At 46.5% G+C, this 20,337-nt stretch overlaps 1 protein-coding gene across 2 annotated transcripts in view; it reads right to left on the bottom strand.

Annotated features, from left to right (window-relative positions):
- Nucleotides 1–18,055, bottom strand: part of KCTD9 (potassium channel tetramerization domain containing 9) — a 411,318-nt gene extending 393,263 nt beyond the window's left edge. For both annotated transcript variants that reach the window (XM_069617594.1, XM_069617595.1), the window contains exon 1: nt 17,894–18,055. In XM_069617594.1, the coding sequence (XP_069473695.1) occupies nt 17,894–18,022 (129 nt within the window). In that variant the 5' untranslated portion in view covers nt 18,023–18,055. The remainder of the gene's footprint in view (nt 1–17,893) is intronic.
- Between the last annotated feature and the right edge of the window lie 2,282 nt (nt 18,056–20,337).

The following is a 20,337-nucleotide window of genomic DNA, read 5'->3' as shown; positions in this document are numbered from 1 at the left end:
TTCCACAGTGAATGGGTTCAACGCAAAAAAGGAAGCGCTCGGAGTAATAAGGTTTGTGGTGCTCCACAATAGAAATGTTCTGGACTTCAGTAGGACCTCTGAAAGCATGGAGACCAACGGTAGCCACACTGTCAGGATCCTCCCGGGCCAACTCCAGTGAATGCGACACGCCCGAGAGCGACGAAGGGGATTAACCCCAAGAGAAGGGAAGCCAGGAGAATGAGGCGTAAACTCGAATTAAAATGGGGGCAGAGGGAAGACATTAATAAATAACACGCAAATGAACGCTAAAAACGTGTAACTGAAAATGTCAGGTGTAATGGTTAGGTTTTGTTTGTTGTGAAAACCAATAACATTTGTTTAAAAAAAAAAAGAAATATAGGTTCTGGACCTCCTCAGAGCTATGGAAGGAGTAGTTTGCGCAAAGATAGGGAGTTCCTGTTGCACATTCACACCTGCCAACAATGAAGATACGGAACATTATCAAATACAGTGGCGCAACTGACACGGATGCATGCCAAAATGGAAGAACAAGCCAGGGGGACAGGAAAGGACCAGAGCTGGATAGCATACATATGGTAATGGATGCCATCATGGTTGACAGATAGACAAAAAGGTGATAATGGGCGTAATAATACTGACAGCAACATCGATGTGTGGAATTAAAATCTGCATGGCAAGGTGCAAGAAAACAGTGGAGGAAGCTATCGGAATTAAGGTCCTGATGGATGTGAATATGAGAGGAGCAAAGGACGAGATTGTGGCCGAAAAAAACAAACAAAATAAGAGAAAGAATAGCACAATGTGAACTGTTCCCACTTGGGGCAATGAAGCTGGACAACCGATTTGATGCAAAGTACTATAAAGGGAAGTGGGTTTGGTGTAATCCCGAAGGAGTGTGCTGTTACATGCGCTGCTCGTTCGATGACAACACAAACTACTATGGGCACCTTGGAGGAATAACGAAGATATGGCAGCCAAGAACAAGTACGGTCTTATAAAAAATTGTGGTTGACATGTCGACCAGAGGAGGGGGGGGCGCTGAAGAGGGATGGGGAAGCCTGCCACCACATCCCCTTCCTACTAAATTCATGACAAGGAAGAAGGCCACAAAACACTGCAATCACCCATTCTATTTCGGACGAATTGCCAACGGACCCATGATTGACAAGCAAGTCGAGAGGTATCCCCTCAGCTAGCCATTACGACCAACAAACATACAGATCTATCCATGCGTGGATGAAGAGCCACAGGCCATGATCAGAGACACCTGTATGGACAGCTTGGACTAAACACCAAAAAGCCATGTTGCTGATGTCTGATGTCCTTAGAGACACCACGACATAGCAGCGTAAAACATGAAGCACACGTGCCATTCGCACTTCAGGACACAAACACAAATACATGAAGAACACGAGTGTACAGTTCTATAGTTAGAGGACAGATACATATACATACTATCATAGCTTTTATTATTTTGCCATTAGCAGCAATGAAGAGACCGCAAGGTGCAAGAGATCTTGAGCAAGGCTTGCAGATGCTTTAAACATGACTCATCCTATGTAACTGCAGGAGTACTTACAGGACCTGACAGAGCCAAGTGTGACTAGCCTATGGAAGTTTAGTATAGTGTGGAAGTTTAGTTAAGTGGGGACACTGTAGAAACTGCATGATAATGTTTAGGAAATCTACGGCCAGCCTCAAGCCTATAAGAAAGACAGGCTGAGCTGAGTCAGGCTGGACAGAGAGCAAGACGTGTGAAACAGGACCCGCAGCCAAGGTCAAGAGATACGGATGACGTTCCAATCCCTAGACGACAAAGGGACCAGCTGCAGAAGATACAAATAAATCCTCATAATTCAGAGCTGCACAGCTCCAATTCGTGGTCTCCGAACATGTGATGTGGCCGAAGCAGACAATGAACGGAGACAGACGGTGGGGAAAAGAGCCGATCCCAGCTAAAAACAAGTGCAGAGGGCAACATTTGAGGCACATTTCATGAGTAAAAGGTGGTACACAAGTTACAATGCAGTCACAGCCATTCCCATCACCTTCAAGAGGTGCACAGGGTGTTAGCTAGTCACAGTTTAGTATCCAGGGGTGGATGGAAGGGGGACACGGCCAATGATGAGACCATTACTCTGCAACAACGTAGAAGATAAACGTCATGGGGACGGGACAGGCCAGCCACCTGACAAGCGAGAGCCAGTAGAATAACCTCTATAATGTCCTATATAAGTAATGGAATACTGAATACCCAATCACTTGGCCCGATAGGTTTTCTGGAGAAGGATCAAAGTTGTGACGAAGTGCTGACACCATCGGGAAATACAACTGGCCTGCGAGCAGAGGAAGAGCGAGATGTGCCTGGATATTCTGTTCCGGTGCTGATCCCTGTTAGTTTTGCCTGTAATAGGCCGCAGTTTGAATTTGCCGTGGAGTCATCTGTGTATCCTGGGGGAGGGTGCTGGTCCCTCCAAGTCCACTGACTTCTAGTGTCCCTCTGGCATACCTGGTGGACCGACCCCAACAGCGTATCACTTAGGTAACCCCCAAACAAATTTCCCAGGTGTCCGAGGAACATTATACACTCAACAAGGGCTCGGTGGATAGCCCATCTGTAATGTGGGAGACCTACAAGGTGGTGAAGCGGGGGCGGAGATCTCGACGGTGGTGGGGCACCATAAGCAGCTCAGGAGGCTTCAGGTGGCTGAGCAGGAGGAAGAAGCAGCTGCGGTCGAGGCAGCCCATGTGGAACACCCCACTGAGCAGAGTAGGATGGCCATGCTCAAGAGCCCCCCCCTTCTACTCTGCACGCTGGCGTGGGATGAGGCTAAGGCGGCCTTCTAGGATAAGAAACCCAGAATATATGAGATGGGGAACAAATGTGGAAGGATGTTAAGACTGGCTGGAGAGGAGGGACGAAGGGAACCGATGGGCCAGAGAAATCCGGGATGAGGCGGGAAATACTCTAACAGAGGCGGCAGAGATAGCAGAGGTCTTCGCAAGGTTATACCAGATCCTGTATGGGGAAAAGGGAGACTTGCCCTCAGTGGGTGACACGGAGAAGGTGACCCTAGGAGTAGAACCTATTGAGGAGCAAATCCAGTTTGCAATTGGGCAGTTGCAAACGGGCAAGACTCCAGGACCAAACGCGAGTCAAAAAGTGAGGGAGGCCATGGAAGGGATGTTCTGGGACAGCCGAGAGTCTGGACACCTGCCAGAGGACCTGCGCCAGGCCACAATAGTGTTAATTCATAAGAAAGGGAAGTCCCCAGAGAGCAGTGGGGCATACAATTATATACCCATCTCCCTACTTAATGGAGAAACTAAAATCCTGGCTAAGGTACTGGCCAATAGGCTCCTGGGGGTATTGGGCAAGCTGATCCATAGTGACCGGTGTGGCTTTCTACCGGGAAGGGCCACACGGATAAACCTCTGTAGGGCGCAGAACTCCTTGGGAATGGTGGACACATTGACGGGGACTAACGCCCCAAAGGCTTTATATTCAGAAAATGCCTTCAACTCCGTACGGCTGGGTTTTCTGTGGGCAGCGGGACCCACGGCTTGAGTCAGAGTGAACCGGGTACTATCCCAGGAATTCATGTCCCTGCATTCTCCCCTACTGTTCCTGATGGCAGTGGAGCCCTTGGCGGCCAAGATCCGGGGGGACCCCAGGATTCTGATGATTGGCAGAGAGGGAGGATTGGATCTCCCTCTACACCAATGACATTTTAATCTACCTGGGCAAGCCAAGGGTCTCCGGCCCAGTGGTAATGGAACTTATCTGGGAATTCTGAGACTCAGTGGCCTGCGGGCCAACTGGGAAAAATTGCAACTGCTGCCAGTGGGCTGGGGGGGGGGGTGATCCACAAGACTGCCCCCTAGCGGTGGTGCAGAGGACGATTTAATACTTGGGGATCCACATAGGCCTGGACGATCGCACCTCGCACCTTCCTCCAGAACAACCCAGACCCGGTGCTGGCGAGAGCCAAGACAGATGTCCATCACTGAAAAACCCTTCAGGTGTCGACACTGGGGCACACAAACTTAATTAAGATGCTGACTCTCCTGAAGATGCTCATGAAGATCCCAGCTAGGACAATCCAAACCATTAAGGGGATACAGAGAGACTGTGTATGGGGCAATAAGACGCGAAGAGTGGCACTGTCCACCTTGGTCAGATCAGTCTGGGTGGGGGGGTGGCGTTGGGGTTCCTGGGCCTTAGGAAATCTTACTGGGCCTCGCAGTTGGTGGCTGTGGGTACAACGACCAGGCAGCTTCTCACATCCAGATGTGCTGGGGCACGGTGATGACCAGAGATGCATACATTTGGGGGAACATAGACCTTACCCGAAGTTGGGAAACTACGCTATCAAACCAGATGGGCCGCAGCAGGTGTATTACAAATGAAACATTATTGAACACAAACACCTGGTCCCCTTCTGCCACCTACAGGCCTCCCACGGGTTAGGCGGTAAAGAGCAATTCAACTATACACAGTTGCACCATGCCATGTGTCACAAGGGCAGAGAGGAGCCAGACCGACCTGAATGCTCCCAACTTGAAGCTAACCTGTTAGATGGGAGATTGGCAATACACTACCAGTGCATCATTCCGGATTCCTCCTGTTTTCCCCCCCTGAACAAGCTGAAGGAACACTGGGAAAGGGACCTGGGGAGCATTGAGGAGGGGGGGGGGGAGAGGCGGAGTGGGTGGGGGGGGGTGGAGGTGCTGGGCTCGGCAAGGGAGGCCGGGGTCACTAGTAAAAAAAAAAAGACTGGTCCAGTTTAAAGTTTATGCACAGGGTGTATTTCACCAGGGTCAGGCTCCAAAAGATGGGAAGAACAACAGACCCCAATTGTCTGAGGTGCAGGGTGGAAGCAGGCACCTTTTTTCATACATGGGCTTGCCATAGGCTACAGCTTTTCTGGGGGATGGTCTGGGAATCGGTGGGGTAGGCAGTGGGGAAGCCAATACCAAACGGTCCTCGGTTTTGTCTGCTGCACATATGGGGAGAAACGGTCTTCACTTGCAAGGAGCTATGCCTGATAAACACTGCACTAATGGTGGCCAAAAGAGACATTGCAGAGAATTGAGAAAGTGGGACAGCCCCAGTGTTTCCCACGTGGCTAGAGGGAATGGGCCACTGCTGTGAGACGGTGCAGCAGGTATACAGAGACAGAGGATGCCCCAACAAACACAATCAAATCTGGGGGAAATGGCAAGAGATGAGTTGAAGGGGGTGGGTGGCACTTCACAAGGGGGCGACCAGGGTGGTTCTGGGTGTTTTGTACCTGCCTGGTTTGAAAACTCAATAAAAATGGCTAAATAAATACTATTTAAAAAGATGGACAACACTCCTTGTAATGTTCTTTTCTGTGATGTCACTTCTGGGGATGTAAATAGATTTGCAAATTAGGGGTTCTGCATGTCTTTTGGACAGTGCCTGGGAAATTTAACAAATCAGTGCCATAAAAGTAAATGGTAGAGAGGAGGGGCAGGTAGGGTAGAAGTGAGGCACAAATTATGCTATACGGAACTGCACCAACACAAACTGCTTCTGATGTACCACTGTGTCTACAATGTCCTATGAAGCCATTTTGTAAATGTTGCCCATTTATATTTTGTGGGCGATATTCCAAACAACAGCAATGCTACACAGCACTCTGTAAATGAGTTCCATCAAAATAAAGTGTTTTAAGTGAAGCATGCGTGCTCCGCTCATCCCAATATGGGCCACAGCGTCGCACAAAAAAGGCATAAACTGTGCAGATGCAATGCAGGAACTCATCCCTCCAGTGCCTTTTCTATTGGAAAACATGTCTGTAAATCAAGCACAATGTCCCTTTATGAATGCTTATAATTTTACGATTGCAAACATCACCTTACAGTGAACTGCAATTAGGATACTTTGGATCACTATAATTTTTTATATAATGGCCTTTTGGATACTTTTACAATATGCCTCAGACAAGCTGGTGGCAGCTGTGATATTTGTACTGTTTTGTGTTATTTTACTTGAGCACTTTCACATTTACTGCAATTAGCTACTAAAGGTGGCTAACACACCAAGATGGCTGTGCCACAAGCTTGTCCGCTACTTCTTTGTCCAGTGGGGCCGCCTTCTGCCGTTATGGGAGGGGGGAGGTCCTAGTTTGATTTTGGTCTTCGGCAGGAATCCTTTGTGTAGCCCGCCGATGCTCCAGGGTGTCTGTGAAGGCAGGAAATGAGGGAGGAGTCCGAGACCTCTCAGTCCTTTTTATTCTGGCATGCCTGCCTGGAACCAGTCCTAACTCGGAGGCTGGCAGAAGTTTGAATGTAGCATGTGCGCGGATTGGCTGGGTTTCTGGATAAATAGGCTGGATCTGGAAGCTGAAGAGAGGTAGACCACTGGAGCTGAATCCAATGAGGAAGAAGAGAAGACTGTTGTAGCCGATTCCAGCAACCAGAGTTTCCTTCTGGGTTACAGCTGCCTGTGCTGACCCCTTCTTCCATTCAACAGATGAGTCCCAAAGACGACTGACCCTTCGACTGGTGGGACCAATCAGTCTTAAGAAGACCTGCATTTCAAGCCATTCCACAACGAGCGGTGACTTTCCTGGGCTGCAAGCCGTCAATATCCTGGAACCTCGAGACTGAGTGCTGTGCAACATCTTCCCATGAACGAATCTAGCTGAATGAAACTTCTGGTGCACTCTTGCAGGACCTCAGGAAGCAAGATTCCCCGAACTGAAGTCCCCTCACCAGAGTGCTGGACCGAGGTAGCGAGGCGAATCGATCAGATTACAACCGTTCTTAATCTGCTACCTTGAAAAGGGAACAAAATCCACAGAGCTGCAAGAAGCACCAAATAATCCTCTGTTAGGAGCCTTTCCTCTCGACTGCTGCTGAAATTTCACATCCACCGTCCTTTCTTTTCGTCACCACGTCCAAGAATCCAGAGACCAGGTCCTTTGCTGCTGCATTGTGTAGGTGTCCATCTGAAAGCTCTTCTTAACTGCTGAGGTACTGTGTAGCTTGAGGTAATACTCAACTAAAGTGTTTGTGTCGCTCCCGTGTGTCTAGGGTGGTAATTCATGTAGTTGGATGTTCATCCATACCGTTCGCCCAAGTCCCAACACTGAAATGCATTTAGGAAGCCTTCTACGAAGTCCCTCAGCACTTCTACTGACTCTAAAGTCTGTTGCTTGCTTGTGTGAGGGGTCAGTAATGCGAGGCAGACAACTGCTTGTATGTTTCTCAGAATTAACCACTATCAAAATAAAAAGATGCAAATACATCCTTCCTAAACCTACTATATCAGGGAGTTCCCTACCTAGTATAAGAACTAAGGGAATCACTCTTAACAGAAACAAACTGGCCCTCACACTAAACAACAAAACATATAAAGTAAATGAACATCATAAATGACTGAATAACAAACGACCAGTAATTTGGATGACCTTCACCGGTCATGGGTAAAACCCTTCCCCAGAATTGTTCAAAGTCAAGTACTCCAAATGTTCAAAGTTTGAAATGAAACAAAAGGTCACTAAAACAAACATCCACTGGTAGTTGAAAATACCCCTTTCCAATTTTAGCCAAGGAAATAGCACCAATGGTAATACTGGGTGTCTTCCTTCCAAGATTGCTTTATTACAGTTCCAAAAATAGATTAGCCACTTCTTCTACAATTCTACTAAAGTTCATAGCTGCTACAATACAGCTAATATAATTGCCAGGATGCTTCTTCTTGGGTTGTTGTACTCCTCTTAACCACCCTTCTACTACTCTTACTATGGAAGCCGACTCCTTGGTTACACAGGGTGTCACTACTTCAACCAACTTCAATGTGACATCTAATGACAGTCTTATACACAACCACAGTTCTGGTACTTCTGCTTCAACTTAATATACGAGAATGGTTAGGCATTTTAAAAGACAAGACACTTCTACCTCTACAGGTAGGCAAAGCACTCTTCTATGTTCCACGACAAAGGGAGCCTATTTGCCTCTTCAGCCTGCCTTACTGCCACAAGGATAACCTGCCTCTGCTTCCAGGCTGACTTTCTCTCCACTTCAACAGTCTCAGCATTACAGGTTATTTGTTTATTCTTCTTACAACCACCCAGCTCCCTTCCCCTGCGTTGTATACAACTTCTTGGTTACAGTAGCTACCTTGAAGCTGTATTGCCACACTACCAACTTCGGATAACAATGTCACACTTTTATCAGAGGACATTGGCCCTTTAACAACTTCCCAGTTAGGCAGATTGCTTTAACCAGGGGTTTCTTCACAATAAAAAGAGGTTGCCTCTTGGCTTGGGTAATGCGTGTTCTCCTTATGTATACAACAACTATTGTTTTTGAAGAATGTTCTTTCTTAGAGTTACGGGGTTCAGTCTTCAAAGGAAAAATTATTTTAGGTATTTGCGACCACTCCTTCGGGTAGATCTTCAACTTCAATTGTCTGTAAGGTTCAGTATTCTCACGCATTAACACAGAGATACTTTCTACTCCAGTCAGGAATTATAATTAGTGGCACACGACCTTCCTTTGATGCCGTAAGGTCTTGCAACAAATGTGAAAGTTAACTTCAGAGTTTTTGGACTCTTTCGAAAACGTTCCCCCTTTTAATTGGAGACAGGCGACCACTTCGGTAATCTTTAAACTTTCAACAATGGGAAATGAAAGGCCTTTCTTCACACACAAGCACTATAGCTTTTACTCAAAGTGTGTGTGATACATTTCCATTGTAAACAACGGCTTTCACAACGACAAACTTCTACTCACTTCCACTCTCATTTGAGAGACTTTAGAGCTGGTAACAGTTACAGGCAAGCGTTTAAGAGTGAACCTGATTGCCAAGCTTCAATCACCAGCTCCAGGAACTCTGCTCAACTTCCCGTCTTCTGCTTCTTCTAGGGCTTTAGGCACACTTGGGACCCACACCCCTCTGCAGCACGGGTGTCTCTGGTCTGAGCATGCAAACTTGGAGTCTCCTGCACTCCTCTGTCCCGCGGCTTGCTTCTTGCTACGGGGCTCGGGTTTCAGCACGGCTCTGCAATTACAGCATCTAGGAGCACCTAGGAAGAGCTTCACTTTGTGCAGGTCTCACTCAGTGCAGCCAAGGCAAGGCTGGGTTTGTGAACACATGACCCTCTCAGAACTTGCAGGTAAAATCTGATGTCTTCATGTCCCGGTGTCCCTGAAGTGATCACACTTCCTCATGAAATGCCAGCCTCATGCTCTTCTCCTACTACAAATGCCAGCCTTCCAGCTCCTGCTCCTTTCCCAGCTCCTTCTTCCGTTGCCATCCTGCTGCAGCTTTTTATGCCTATTAGCTGGGGCAATAGATTTCAAGTGCAGGCTATTATTGTTAATTGCCTGACCCTGGAAAAGGCTACTAGGCCTAATTGCCTTGTCTCAACTTCTACATGCCTCTTCAGCCCTCTTCTTCGTCTTAGTTCCTATGGGATTCTGGGACATGTAGTTCACTTTATCAAAGTTGGGTTTTTTCACTTCTTGTAACTTTTTAAGAGTACATTTAATTCCCTTCGTATTTTTAACAGAGGGGCCATAATTGTTAACACTATTAGAGCAAGAGAAGGCAACACTATTGCTTGTAGTGTACCCCCGATATTGATGAATGCCTTTGTTTTTCGCGACCAAAAGAATTACTTATTTTGGTACGATAGGGTTGGGTGTGATAACCTTAGGGTTTACCACCTTTGTTTTAGCAGGAGGTTGAGAGATATTAAAATGGCAATAAGCCATAACCTCTTCTGGCATAGTGGTAAGAATGTTCCCTTCAGAGGAAAAATACTGCGCCTCATCCCATGGAATCGCCTCACTAACTTGGGCCATGTCTCCACCCAGGTGATCCTCCACCCAGGTGATGCTCCCGCAGTACACAACCCCCAGGGTTGGGATCAGGTAGCATCTGCCCTCTCATGGCCACCTGGGAGTAGCCCTTAGGCAAGGTTTTAGTGAGGATCTGCAAGATTCTTCACACTTGTTAGATGAGAAATCCTCTGGAACTCTGACTTTCTTACAGTTTGTGTCTCATCTTGACCTGCTTACTGTTGGCCACTCGACCACCAGTGTCCCCTTCTGCCTCTGAGGACTAAGTGTAAGGCCTCAAGAGTTGGCCATGCATACAAGTACTGGCCCAGAACCAACTACTGTGGATGCCCGCAGCGTTCGTAGCGGATCAACGTGAGATATTTGCACCCTCTTCTCCCCCCCTGCCACTCCCACAATCATACTTCATCCAGTCCCTCCGAGCCCTCTCCCGCCGAACCACCAACTCTATAACTGGTGCAATCTGGTCACTAAACAGCACCAGTAAATCTGATGCACCTTGTATATAGCAATTTAAAGATGCAGGGACCAAATGCTTGTTCAGACAAACCTCTCAAGATAGCAACAGTAGCAGGTCCAATTTGAACAGGGGACAGTTATGATTTGCACACAGATGGATGTCCCCACCAAATTTTTGAAGGGGTTACCCAAGCACACAGAACACTAAACCCATAGATCACACTGGGGGTATTGAGAAAATGTGCCAGTTCAACCAGGGCTATTGGGCACGAAATGCACTTTAATAGTTATGGGAGTAGGAACAAAGACACACTTAGACGTACTTAAACTATTCTTTCCGTCGGGGACGGGAATCGAAAATATTGGTCTTGCCCATAGGTGGCAAGATCCATTTAATTAATTTCCTATTGCACTCAAAGAAAGGCATCAGCAAGGTCGTCCACAAGGTAGTATGCTACCACCACCAAAGATGTACTCAAACGAACGATTTATCTTCTTGATAGACCTAAGAAAACGACACTGAATGAACAATCTGTCCAAGGCTGAAATATGTATAACGCGCACCACATCTGTGGACACATGCCACAGGCACGGCTCCCCATACATGCACTCTAGAATGCAGCTCTGGCTTTGCAAATCCGGTCAAACAGCTTGCATAGCCATCCACACTGAAACCCCTGACGTACCTCAACACCTCTACCATTAGTATGCAGCAACAACCTACGAAATAAAAATTTGATCTAGCTGGGCACACATCGAATCTCCTGAACTAGTACTCAATCCTAATCCACCAATAGCACTCACCGACGTGCCTGTCCTCAGGGCTGCTTACTGGGGCCCAGCCAACCCCCTGAAGTCCTAACCTGGCAGAATGCACATATGCATCTTAAACTTAACTCTTAGAATCTCCCATACATGGACTTGGGTTACCGAGGGCGTTCCAACCACAAAGCGCATGGAGGCCATACAAATGAGGAAAGGGCGCTATATAAATGACAATTACAAATTGTTCTTTGGCCTTCTTACTGCCTTCTCAGGTCCGGAAATGACTTATAAGTAACACCCTTTCGCAGGGAAAGCTGTGGCGCCCGCAGGCTAAGGGGCGTTGTGTGTGTGAGCCAGAGTAGGGGGTTGGGACTGTCGAGTCCGTGCCAGAAAGTATGTTGCTGGGCATATTTAGTGGCTAGTGTCTATCCATGATTGGATAGCTACTGGCTGTTTGAATTATGCATATCCTTAACATTGGTGGGCTTGCTCACAGCCTGAATTTTTGATAAAAGGAGGACTGTTGCAACTGTTTGGCAGATCATGGTTGGAACCAACACTTAAGACAAGCAACCCGAGGATGGCCCGTGCAACTGACCAGCATCAACTTCAGTATTGTCCCGGTGAAGCCCTACTCCTCCATCTTGATCTCGACGGCTTTTGTTGGAGTTTCAACCATTGGACCGTTGTGAACCACAAGTCTCAACCACTGAGCGAGGCTCTGTGCCAGCTAAGCTTTCCGAAGTGTCTGAGTTGACTGACCAACTCTATCCTGGGCTACCTCACTGCAGCCATCATTGTTCCGAGTAGTGCTTTGGAACTTGGCAGATCTTCAATGTTTGCCACAAATCGCCCTCTCCTGTATTTCCATCTCACTCCAAGGCAAGCTGTGCTGGGGCTGCTCCTTTGTTTGTTGCTGTAGGATAGCCTCCCGCCACCCGACCATGGTGACCTTTATTGGATCTGGTCTTATTCGTGCCCCTGAGGTGTCCCGTGGACGTCTCTCACACAAATCTTCAAATGGAAGCTGTGACGGACCGAAACTAAATCCTGTGAAACAAATTATCTCTTCTGTCTAGACGACCCAACCAGTACGAACGAACAAAGACAGAAGAACAAGCATAGGACCTCAAACCACTGTATCTGGAAAACTCAGACAGGGGGATAAGTCTACATACCGGTTGCTTTCCCCCCACGCCCCCATCTGCCATAAGGCAACTAGGGAGTAAAGTCCTGACACTAGCTCAATCTGACCTGACCTTTGGTGGTGGGATCTGGTTTAATGATCCTTCACAAGGCCTAGCCTAGTGTGTTGGATTGAGTGAACTACTCACTGGAACTTTAATCTAACTTTGGAACTCTTTATTAACCCTAACCACTTGCACTAAAAATCCCTATATACAACTTACCTGAAGAGGTATATGCTTTGGAACTGGTGACCTTTGGCCACAAGGCCCTAAACCATCTTAAGTTTGGACCATATAAGAAATAGGGAAGCTGTTTTGTGTTGATTCTAAAGAGTCCTATTTCTAGGCACCTGACTACTCACCTGTATTCCACTGGTAATTGATTCATATGCAATTCTATTTCTCCTAAGGGGGGGGCGGGGTGCATATATGTGTTTCATAAGATTTTGTGTGAAAATATCATACATGCCAACCCTCCCGATTCAGGTGGGAGTCTCCCGATTTTTCAGTGACAAATATTGCTATTTTTCACGTTCTCTCACCTAAAATAATTATTTCCCCAATGCATTCCTATGGGAAAATTGTAGTCTCCCGATTTATCTGACAAAATCTCCCTCGCAGGTGCCTCGGAATGTTTGCATGTATGCAATATTGACCTATCATTTTTATCTGCTTAGTATGCAAGCTAAAGGCCTAATAATAATTGTATTTTTATGTACTTACCTGTCTAACTAGAATTACTGTTATTGATCTTTGTGGACTCGTTGTAGCCCCAGACCACTCTCCCACCATTCCTGAGAGTAAGCCTTGACCGCTCTGCAACCTCAACTGAATTTGGTTTGGCTAACCTCAGTGTCTTCCCTGTTCACCATAGTAATAGGGTGGCCTCCCAAAATCCTCCCCCCACAATTTTGGAAATCCACCTTTCTAAGTGTTCAATATAAATTTTCCGAGCAGTAAATGTGCGTGGGGACCGGGCTGGTAGGGTGGCAGGTGTGATCCCACGGGAAATACATTTTCAATATTGCACACCTCTCAACCTTTTGAATCACCAGGACAGGTAAAAATATAGGATTTTGTTTTTCGCAAGAGTCCCGGAGCCAGTGAAGTTTATGTAAGGGGCATCTTAGCGGGTGCGTGAACCGACTCTATGATGAGTGACACCTGGGAACAGTGCACAAGTTCAGGTGTCTGCTTTCTGATGACACCACAGAAATGGTTCACAAAAAACGGTGGTGTGGAAGGATGCCCAGAGCAATGCCAGTGGTACAGATTCATTCAAAACCTTCCACCCATCACTTTTGTGGTTACAGTTTGTCTCACTATGCGAGAGAATGTATGCCCAGACGTGGTCCCTTGCTCGCTGCACCATAGGGAACCAAGCTACACCTCCCTGGGGGGGCCCAAGAAAGCCGAAACACGTCTGGGGTTGCTTGTGTTTCCATGCAGAGGTGACTTGGCCTAGAAGTTCGGGGTGGGTTGCTACCATTGGTGGCAGTACCTGACTGATTGCTTATGGCTGAACCCGTTTTGCAACGGCGCGGACGGGCTAAAAAATTGTGGCGTAGAAGGTTGCCAGAGCAATGCCAGTGGTCCATTCAAAGCCTTCCACCCATCACCTTTGTGGTTAGAGTCACACCTCTCAATCTATTATATCCCCAGGGTGGTTGAAAACACTTGATTTGGTTTTTGGTGGTTGAGAGCACATTTGTAGGCTGGGCAGGTGAGTCCACCTATTATAAGGCGGGTCACGGTGACACGACACCTGGTGCCAAAAGTGAGCGAGTGGAGAGGTATGATTGCGTATGCCCGCAGTGGTCTGTTATGTCTTACCTATCCTGGTCTATTAGCTGTTTCCCAAGTATGCGTGAGCCTGTGTCTGGAATGCTTATATTAGAGTATTCCATCTAGAATGTTTTGGTCTGTGTGCCAAGGTTCTCTCCATGTCAGTTGGAAACTGAACTGGGCACAGGTGGATGTTTCTTTCCCTCATGTACTTGTCCTACCTGTAACCTTAATTACCTATAATCTATACTACGAACCTACTAAAGTCTCCTAACTAAACCTGGACTCCTGTGTCATCATTCAACCCCTCAACTTGCGTTTTAACACTGGCGACGAGGGTTATTGGTTACCAAGGAACAAAGAACAGGAAAGAAAAGAAGGAGCACACAGGACATTAAGGACAACAAATACAAGGGTGGCAGGGAGTCGCCACCACGAAGCATCAGGGACCTTGAAGCATACAACCCCCCCCCCCCTCGGCCCCAAGGTAAGCGTGCCCTGTGCCTGCTTTATTGAGGCAGGCGGCCATCTGTGCCTGCAGGAGCTGCGCTGCGCGGCTGTTATTTCTATTGAAATTGACTTTGGGACTTTGCATTAGCATATTATAACAGCGCGTAGGGGGTGGGGGAAATCACCGTAATTATGCGGGCCGTCATCCATGTATAACAAAATACCGGAGCGGATGCAAAACATGTTCGACTACCCGAGCGGCTGCAAAATATGTTAGGCTCTAAATGATTGTGAAGAGCACACTCTGCAAGGCTGGCCATAAATATGTATCACCTTCAACGGTGCCTCATTGGGACGTGTGCCACGTTTGGGGATGGGAGAGAGTCGTCTGTAGCATCGGACAGAAATCCCTGCTATGGTGGCACAGGTGATGGTTGGCCCGGAGAGCTAGGTCTGTGGCCCTGCTGTCCACAATACTGATGACGTCATGATTCTGCTGGGCGTATCGGCGATGGACACAATCCAAATGGAATGTTGCTACTAACGTTCGTCGTAACATTCCAGGAATATGTACTGCAAAGACTGGAGGATGCAGTTTAGAGTAACGAACCTTGTGACGTGCATTTTAGATTAACGAACCTTTCAACGCGTTTCAACGTGAGCCAGGCATCCAAAGGAATGGTTGGAAACACGCATCGGCGTGTCATGAGGAATGGTCGGAAACACGATTCTGCGTTTTATGAGAGATTTCAAGACTTTCAAAACGAAGGTCGCAGGTGTTTTTTTTTTTAGTATTCAAAGCAGTTCAATCTTTGTCCAATCGGATGTTCAGGGAAGTGTTTCTGCTTATCGCTCATTTGAAAGTGTGAAAAAAGTTAACCTGTGTACTCACAATGTTTTGCCTTATGTGCCTGAAATTCTTTTTTGTGACATTGCCATTCTGTTTGGTCGGATATTTTAAGTAGTTGAGAGCAACATGTCATGAACTCATGCAATGTTTCTTTATATTGGAAATGCAAATGTCATCACATGCTAAAATGTTTTTTTTGGAAAAATGCAGACCATTTATATTGAAAGTGATGTGAAGTATTTGGAAAATGAAGACAATGCATCATTTTGGGAATGTGATGTATGAAAATATAGGTCACTATTCTGCAGGTATTGTGGTGTAGTTTTGATGGTTTCTTATATGGCATTCAATGAATATGCTTTTGAGAAAGGAACTTCCTGTCTTTTGTGCCAAAAATGTTGGCATGTGTGTTGCTCTATAGTGGGCATGTGTTTTGGTGTTTCTTTATTGGTGCCAATATAGTTATTGGTGTGTGCCAAAAGTGTAGGCTTGAGTGTTTCCCAAGGGTGGGAAATTGAATATATTTTTTGGAGCCATATGGTGGCAATGCACCAATAAGCAGTGTGTTATTATGGTGCAAATGTGTTTTGTTTGGCAAGTGTTTTTAGGAATTGCATTGGACCTAAACGTATGGTGCCAATGTGGTTATTGGCAAGTTTTAATTGGAAATGGTATGGACCTATGGTTATGGTACCAATGGTTTTTAGCAAGTTTTTAGGTAATAGAATGGAATTTATGCAACCAAAAGAAATGCTAGTTAATAAAATGTACAGTGTAGTTTGCACCAACCAAACATTTTTTTCACAGATACATCTCAACAAAGACTCTGCAGGCATAACATTTTTGAACTTTTATTGTGGCGCATCTAAAACTCAGATTATCAAAATTTGTTTTGCTGAATTCGTCTTGTTGCTTTTGTGTGGATATTGTGAGTGCCGTAGAACTACTGCATTTCTCAACCTAACAATTTTCCGCAGGTACATGTCAAAACTGAACTCTGCAAGCATGATTTTTGGGACTCTCTCTGGTGGTGTAACTTAAAATGTTTTATATTCCCAAATTTTCAAGCTGAATTCGTTCATTAGTTGTTTTTTTTAAGGCAAACTGTGTACGTTATTAATTAAAGTCAGCTGTGTGATTGCGGTTGTGTGAACGTCTGGTTGCCAGTGTGAGAGCATGTTTGCTCAATGTCTAGTAATAGGTTAGTTACTTGACCTCCAAGCATGCCTATGTTTAATATGCTTAGTTGTGGCGAGCATTTAGTTGTTCTGGTAGTGAACTTACATAGGTTCGAATGTTAATGTGCTCAGCTGTGAGCATTGGTATTTCAAGGTTAGTGGCTAGGTTACAGTCCTGGTACAATGTTGGCACGCTACTTGTGTCAATGTGTTGGTCAGTTAATGATTGATCATTTGGTTGAGTATCAACAATGGTGCCATTTGTCACTGATTTTGTGGTTGGTGCCCAGTAGGGCGTTATGTGGAGGCCCCTTGTGTCTCAATATATATATATGCAGTAAGCAGATAGAGGGTATTAACCCTGTGGTTTCGGTCCTAAAGCCTTCATGTTAGTGAGTGTTAATACAGGGTTATTGATGTGATGTAGGTGGTTAGGATTGTTTATTAGATTGTGGGCTGGTTCCCTGTAGCTGAATTCCATAAATGGCCATTATGGTTCTGGTGAGTGTTTTGTAGTGGATTAGCTATTTTTAGCTATATTATGGAATTGGAAGAGAATAGTATTTTACCATTAGTAGTTTGCAGGATGGGTTATGGAAGGATATATATATATAATTTTTTTTTAGATATATTGTCCATAAATGACTTTTCCTTCCGTTTCCTTCCTTCATTGTATTGTCATGTAAGGGGGGAGATGTGTTATGTCTTACCTATCCTGGTCTATTAGCTGTATCCTAAGTATGCGTGAGCCTGTGTCTGGAATGCTTGTATTCCATCTAGAATGTTTTGGTCTGAGTGCCAAGGTTCTCTCTGTGTCAGTTAGAAACTGAACTGGACACAGGGGGACCAGTGGATGTTTCTTTCCCTCATGTACTTGTCCTACCTGTAACCTTAATTACCTGTAATCTATACTATGAACCTACTAAAGTCTCCTAACTAAACCTGGACTCCTGTGTCATCATTCAACCCCTCAACTTCGTTTTAACACGGTCCTCAAGGAATAAATTCTGTTTATATGTACTCTGTGGCTGCATGGAATTTACATATGTGGATAGACTCTATGGGGCGTTTTGCTTAACGTTATGTTATTCAGTTAACCAACTGATAAAGTTGCATCAGTGCTTGAAGTACAATTGGTGTTGTGGTTAATACACGGATTTGTAGAGGCTACTATACATCACGAAATTGTTGCGACTACACCCTCTGTGTGATGCGCTTGCGTTCTTGGGTACAGTTCACTTTAGGATACAATCGTATCAGAATAAACGAATGCTTTAACTCATTGTAATTAAAACACATGGTAAAATAGTGTGGGGAGTGGCCGAATACCGGACCTCACTCTCTTTTACTCCCTTGCGTCACGGCCCCTTTACCTTGCCATTACTGCTAGTGCCGTTCAAGAAGAGGGTCACCCTCCTCATTCTCGCACCAACTTCCAGTGCGAGCCCCTCCTCTGCGGGTCCTTCCCTGCGTCTCCGGCCCGGGCACTGAGAATCAAACATCCCGCAGCCAGCAACAATTCAGCCGGGAGCCATCGACACCGAAGAAGGACTAACAACCGCCAAGGTGCAGCGAGAGCCATGATGGAGCGGATCCGTAGTATATGCCGAATTGCTGGACCTGTATGACTTGAACGGTGTGCAGTCCGACAACGAAGGTTAACTGAGTAAAATGCCGGGAATTGGATGGCAGATAATAAAAATAAACATTAGAAAGGAAGTAGTGAAGCTAACTATTAATTATTTAGTTGAAACGTTCGAACAATGCATTTCAGTTTAATAGTGCATTTACGAGGAAAGGCAGTGTATAAGAACTTCTAAATTACTTCTCAAGGGAAATCCCAAATGCGCGCCTTTGTACATCGTAGTGTCTCCTTCCCCTCACATGAACAGACCTTAGCAACGCTGCGACTCCTTAGTCAGGTGACTTTCAGGACATGGCATCCCAGCCAATGCCAAGTCCTACTACAGCTCGTGACATTTCGGGCGGGAACAGAAGACACGAGGGAGTCTAGCAAAGTTCCCGAGGAAGCAAATCTTCGAGGTGCACTGCATAGAAAGGGATAGTAAGGTAGTGTCTAGTTAGTTAACATCCGAGAAACGGACGCAGGAACGGCCTGACTACTCTTCTTCACGAGACTTTGGACACGTTTTGTTCGCTATCATGCACCTAATGTTCGACGACCGACGTCATCTTGTCCCTCGTCATGATTTTCTTGAGCAGAAACCGGAAGGCTCTGGCTGCCAAGTGTTGTAAATTATGTTAAGTTCTTGTGTGGAATACTACTGCTGTAGAATTCCACACCTTGCTGTTCCATTGTTGTTTACTTACTACCAGATTTGGTTGGGGATTCCATGTTTGCCAGTTGGAGCAGAGAGTGAGGAAGGCGGAGTCCCGCTGGGCTCAGGTTGATCAATAAAGAAATTTGCTCCATATTCCTGGTGTATTCTACATTATAACACTGGCGACGAGGTGATCAACCTGCTCAACCCACGTGCCTAGTCCAGCGCACCCAGCGGCCACGGTCCTGCCTTCTCTCCCGGTGTCGTATGTCCCCGGTCGGGGTGGGAGACCACCGACACTCTCCAGGCGGTGCCTCGGACATCAAGTTTTACCCGCTGACGCAGCCTCCCGAGCGGATTTCCTCTGGCCATTGCCGTGCACCTGCAACTGCCCGGGCCCTCCAGTGCGGGAGTCGATGTGGTGGTTATGGTGTGGTGGTTATGGTCATAGTGCCTGGTGATATCAGGGTACGTCACTATTGGTGTTGTTCTCGGGGCAGTTGTTTTGCTGCGGTGTGTTTCATAGGGTTTGCACCATGCCATCCTCGTTGCCAATGTAACAAAGTGGAAGTCCGGATTCCAAAGGTAAGTTTGAGGAGCTTTATTGTCCTTGTCCTGTACTCCATCAGTAACACGGGGATGGTAGGGGACACAGATGACACAACATTATTTGGGAAACACCGGGCTCACCCCCACACCCTTCTTCTCTGCTCACAGCTTTCTCTCTGACTAACCGTCACCCAGCAGAACACTCTGACAATGGCAAGGACTAGGGGTCCAAGGTGTGTGAGTGTGCTGCGGTTATGCAGTGGGCTGGACTAGGGGTCCTGGGTGTGTGTGTGGGTGTACTGCAGTGATGCAGTTGGCTGGTCTTGGGGTCCTAGGTTTGTGGTGTACTCGTATTGTTTTGGTTTAAGGTGGATGTTTTTGTGCAAACATCCCCAACCCTCGACTGGTGCCAGGCAGGGACTCACTCCAGCACTATTCAAACATTGTCCTCTCACCAGGTGACTGTTATTTTCGTCTGGCAGGGCACTCTGGCAGGACATCATACCTCTCTACACAGAGAAGTTAAGAAGGCACTTGGCATATTATATTCCTAGTTTGTCTGGTTACCCATTTACCAGTTATATGTTGAGTGTGGGCTCTGGAAGAAAGAGTGCTTGGACCACCCTAATAGTCCTGTACTCCATCAGTAACACGGGGATGGTAGAGGACACAGATAACACAACATTATTTGGGAAACACCGGGCTCACTCCCACTCCCATCTTCTCTGCTCACAGCTTTCTCTCTGACTAACCGTCACCCAGCAGAACACTCCGACACCAACATTCCACCAGCAGATGTTCTCCTGGGAAGGGCGGTTCCTTCCCCTGACATAGCCAGTCCCCGCTGCACGCCCCGATGAAACGTTAACCCTTGCTGGGTTTGGAGGTTTGATTTGCGACATAGCAAAGGCCATATTGAAGCGAGTGATGAAACGTTAACCCTTGCCGGGTTGGAGAAGCAATTCGTGACTTAGCAGAGACTACAT

Source organism: Ambystoma mexicanum, chromosome 10 (genome assembly GCF_040938575.1).
Source record: "Ambystoma mexicanum isolate Mex_15411 chromosome 10, UKY_AmexF1_1, whole genome shotgun sequence".
Lineage (NCBI taxonomy): Eukaryota > Metazoa > Chordata > Amphibia > Caudata > Ambystomatidae > Ambystoma > Ambystoma mexicanum.
Note: the sequence above shows the minus strand (reverse complement) of the source record. Positions and strands in the feature narration are given on the sequence as shown.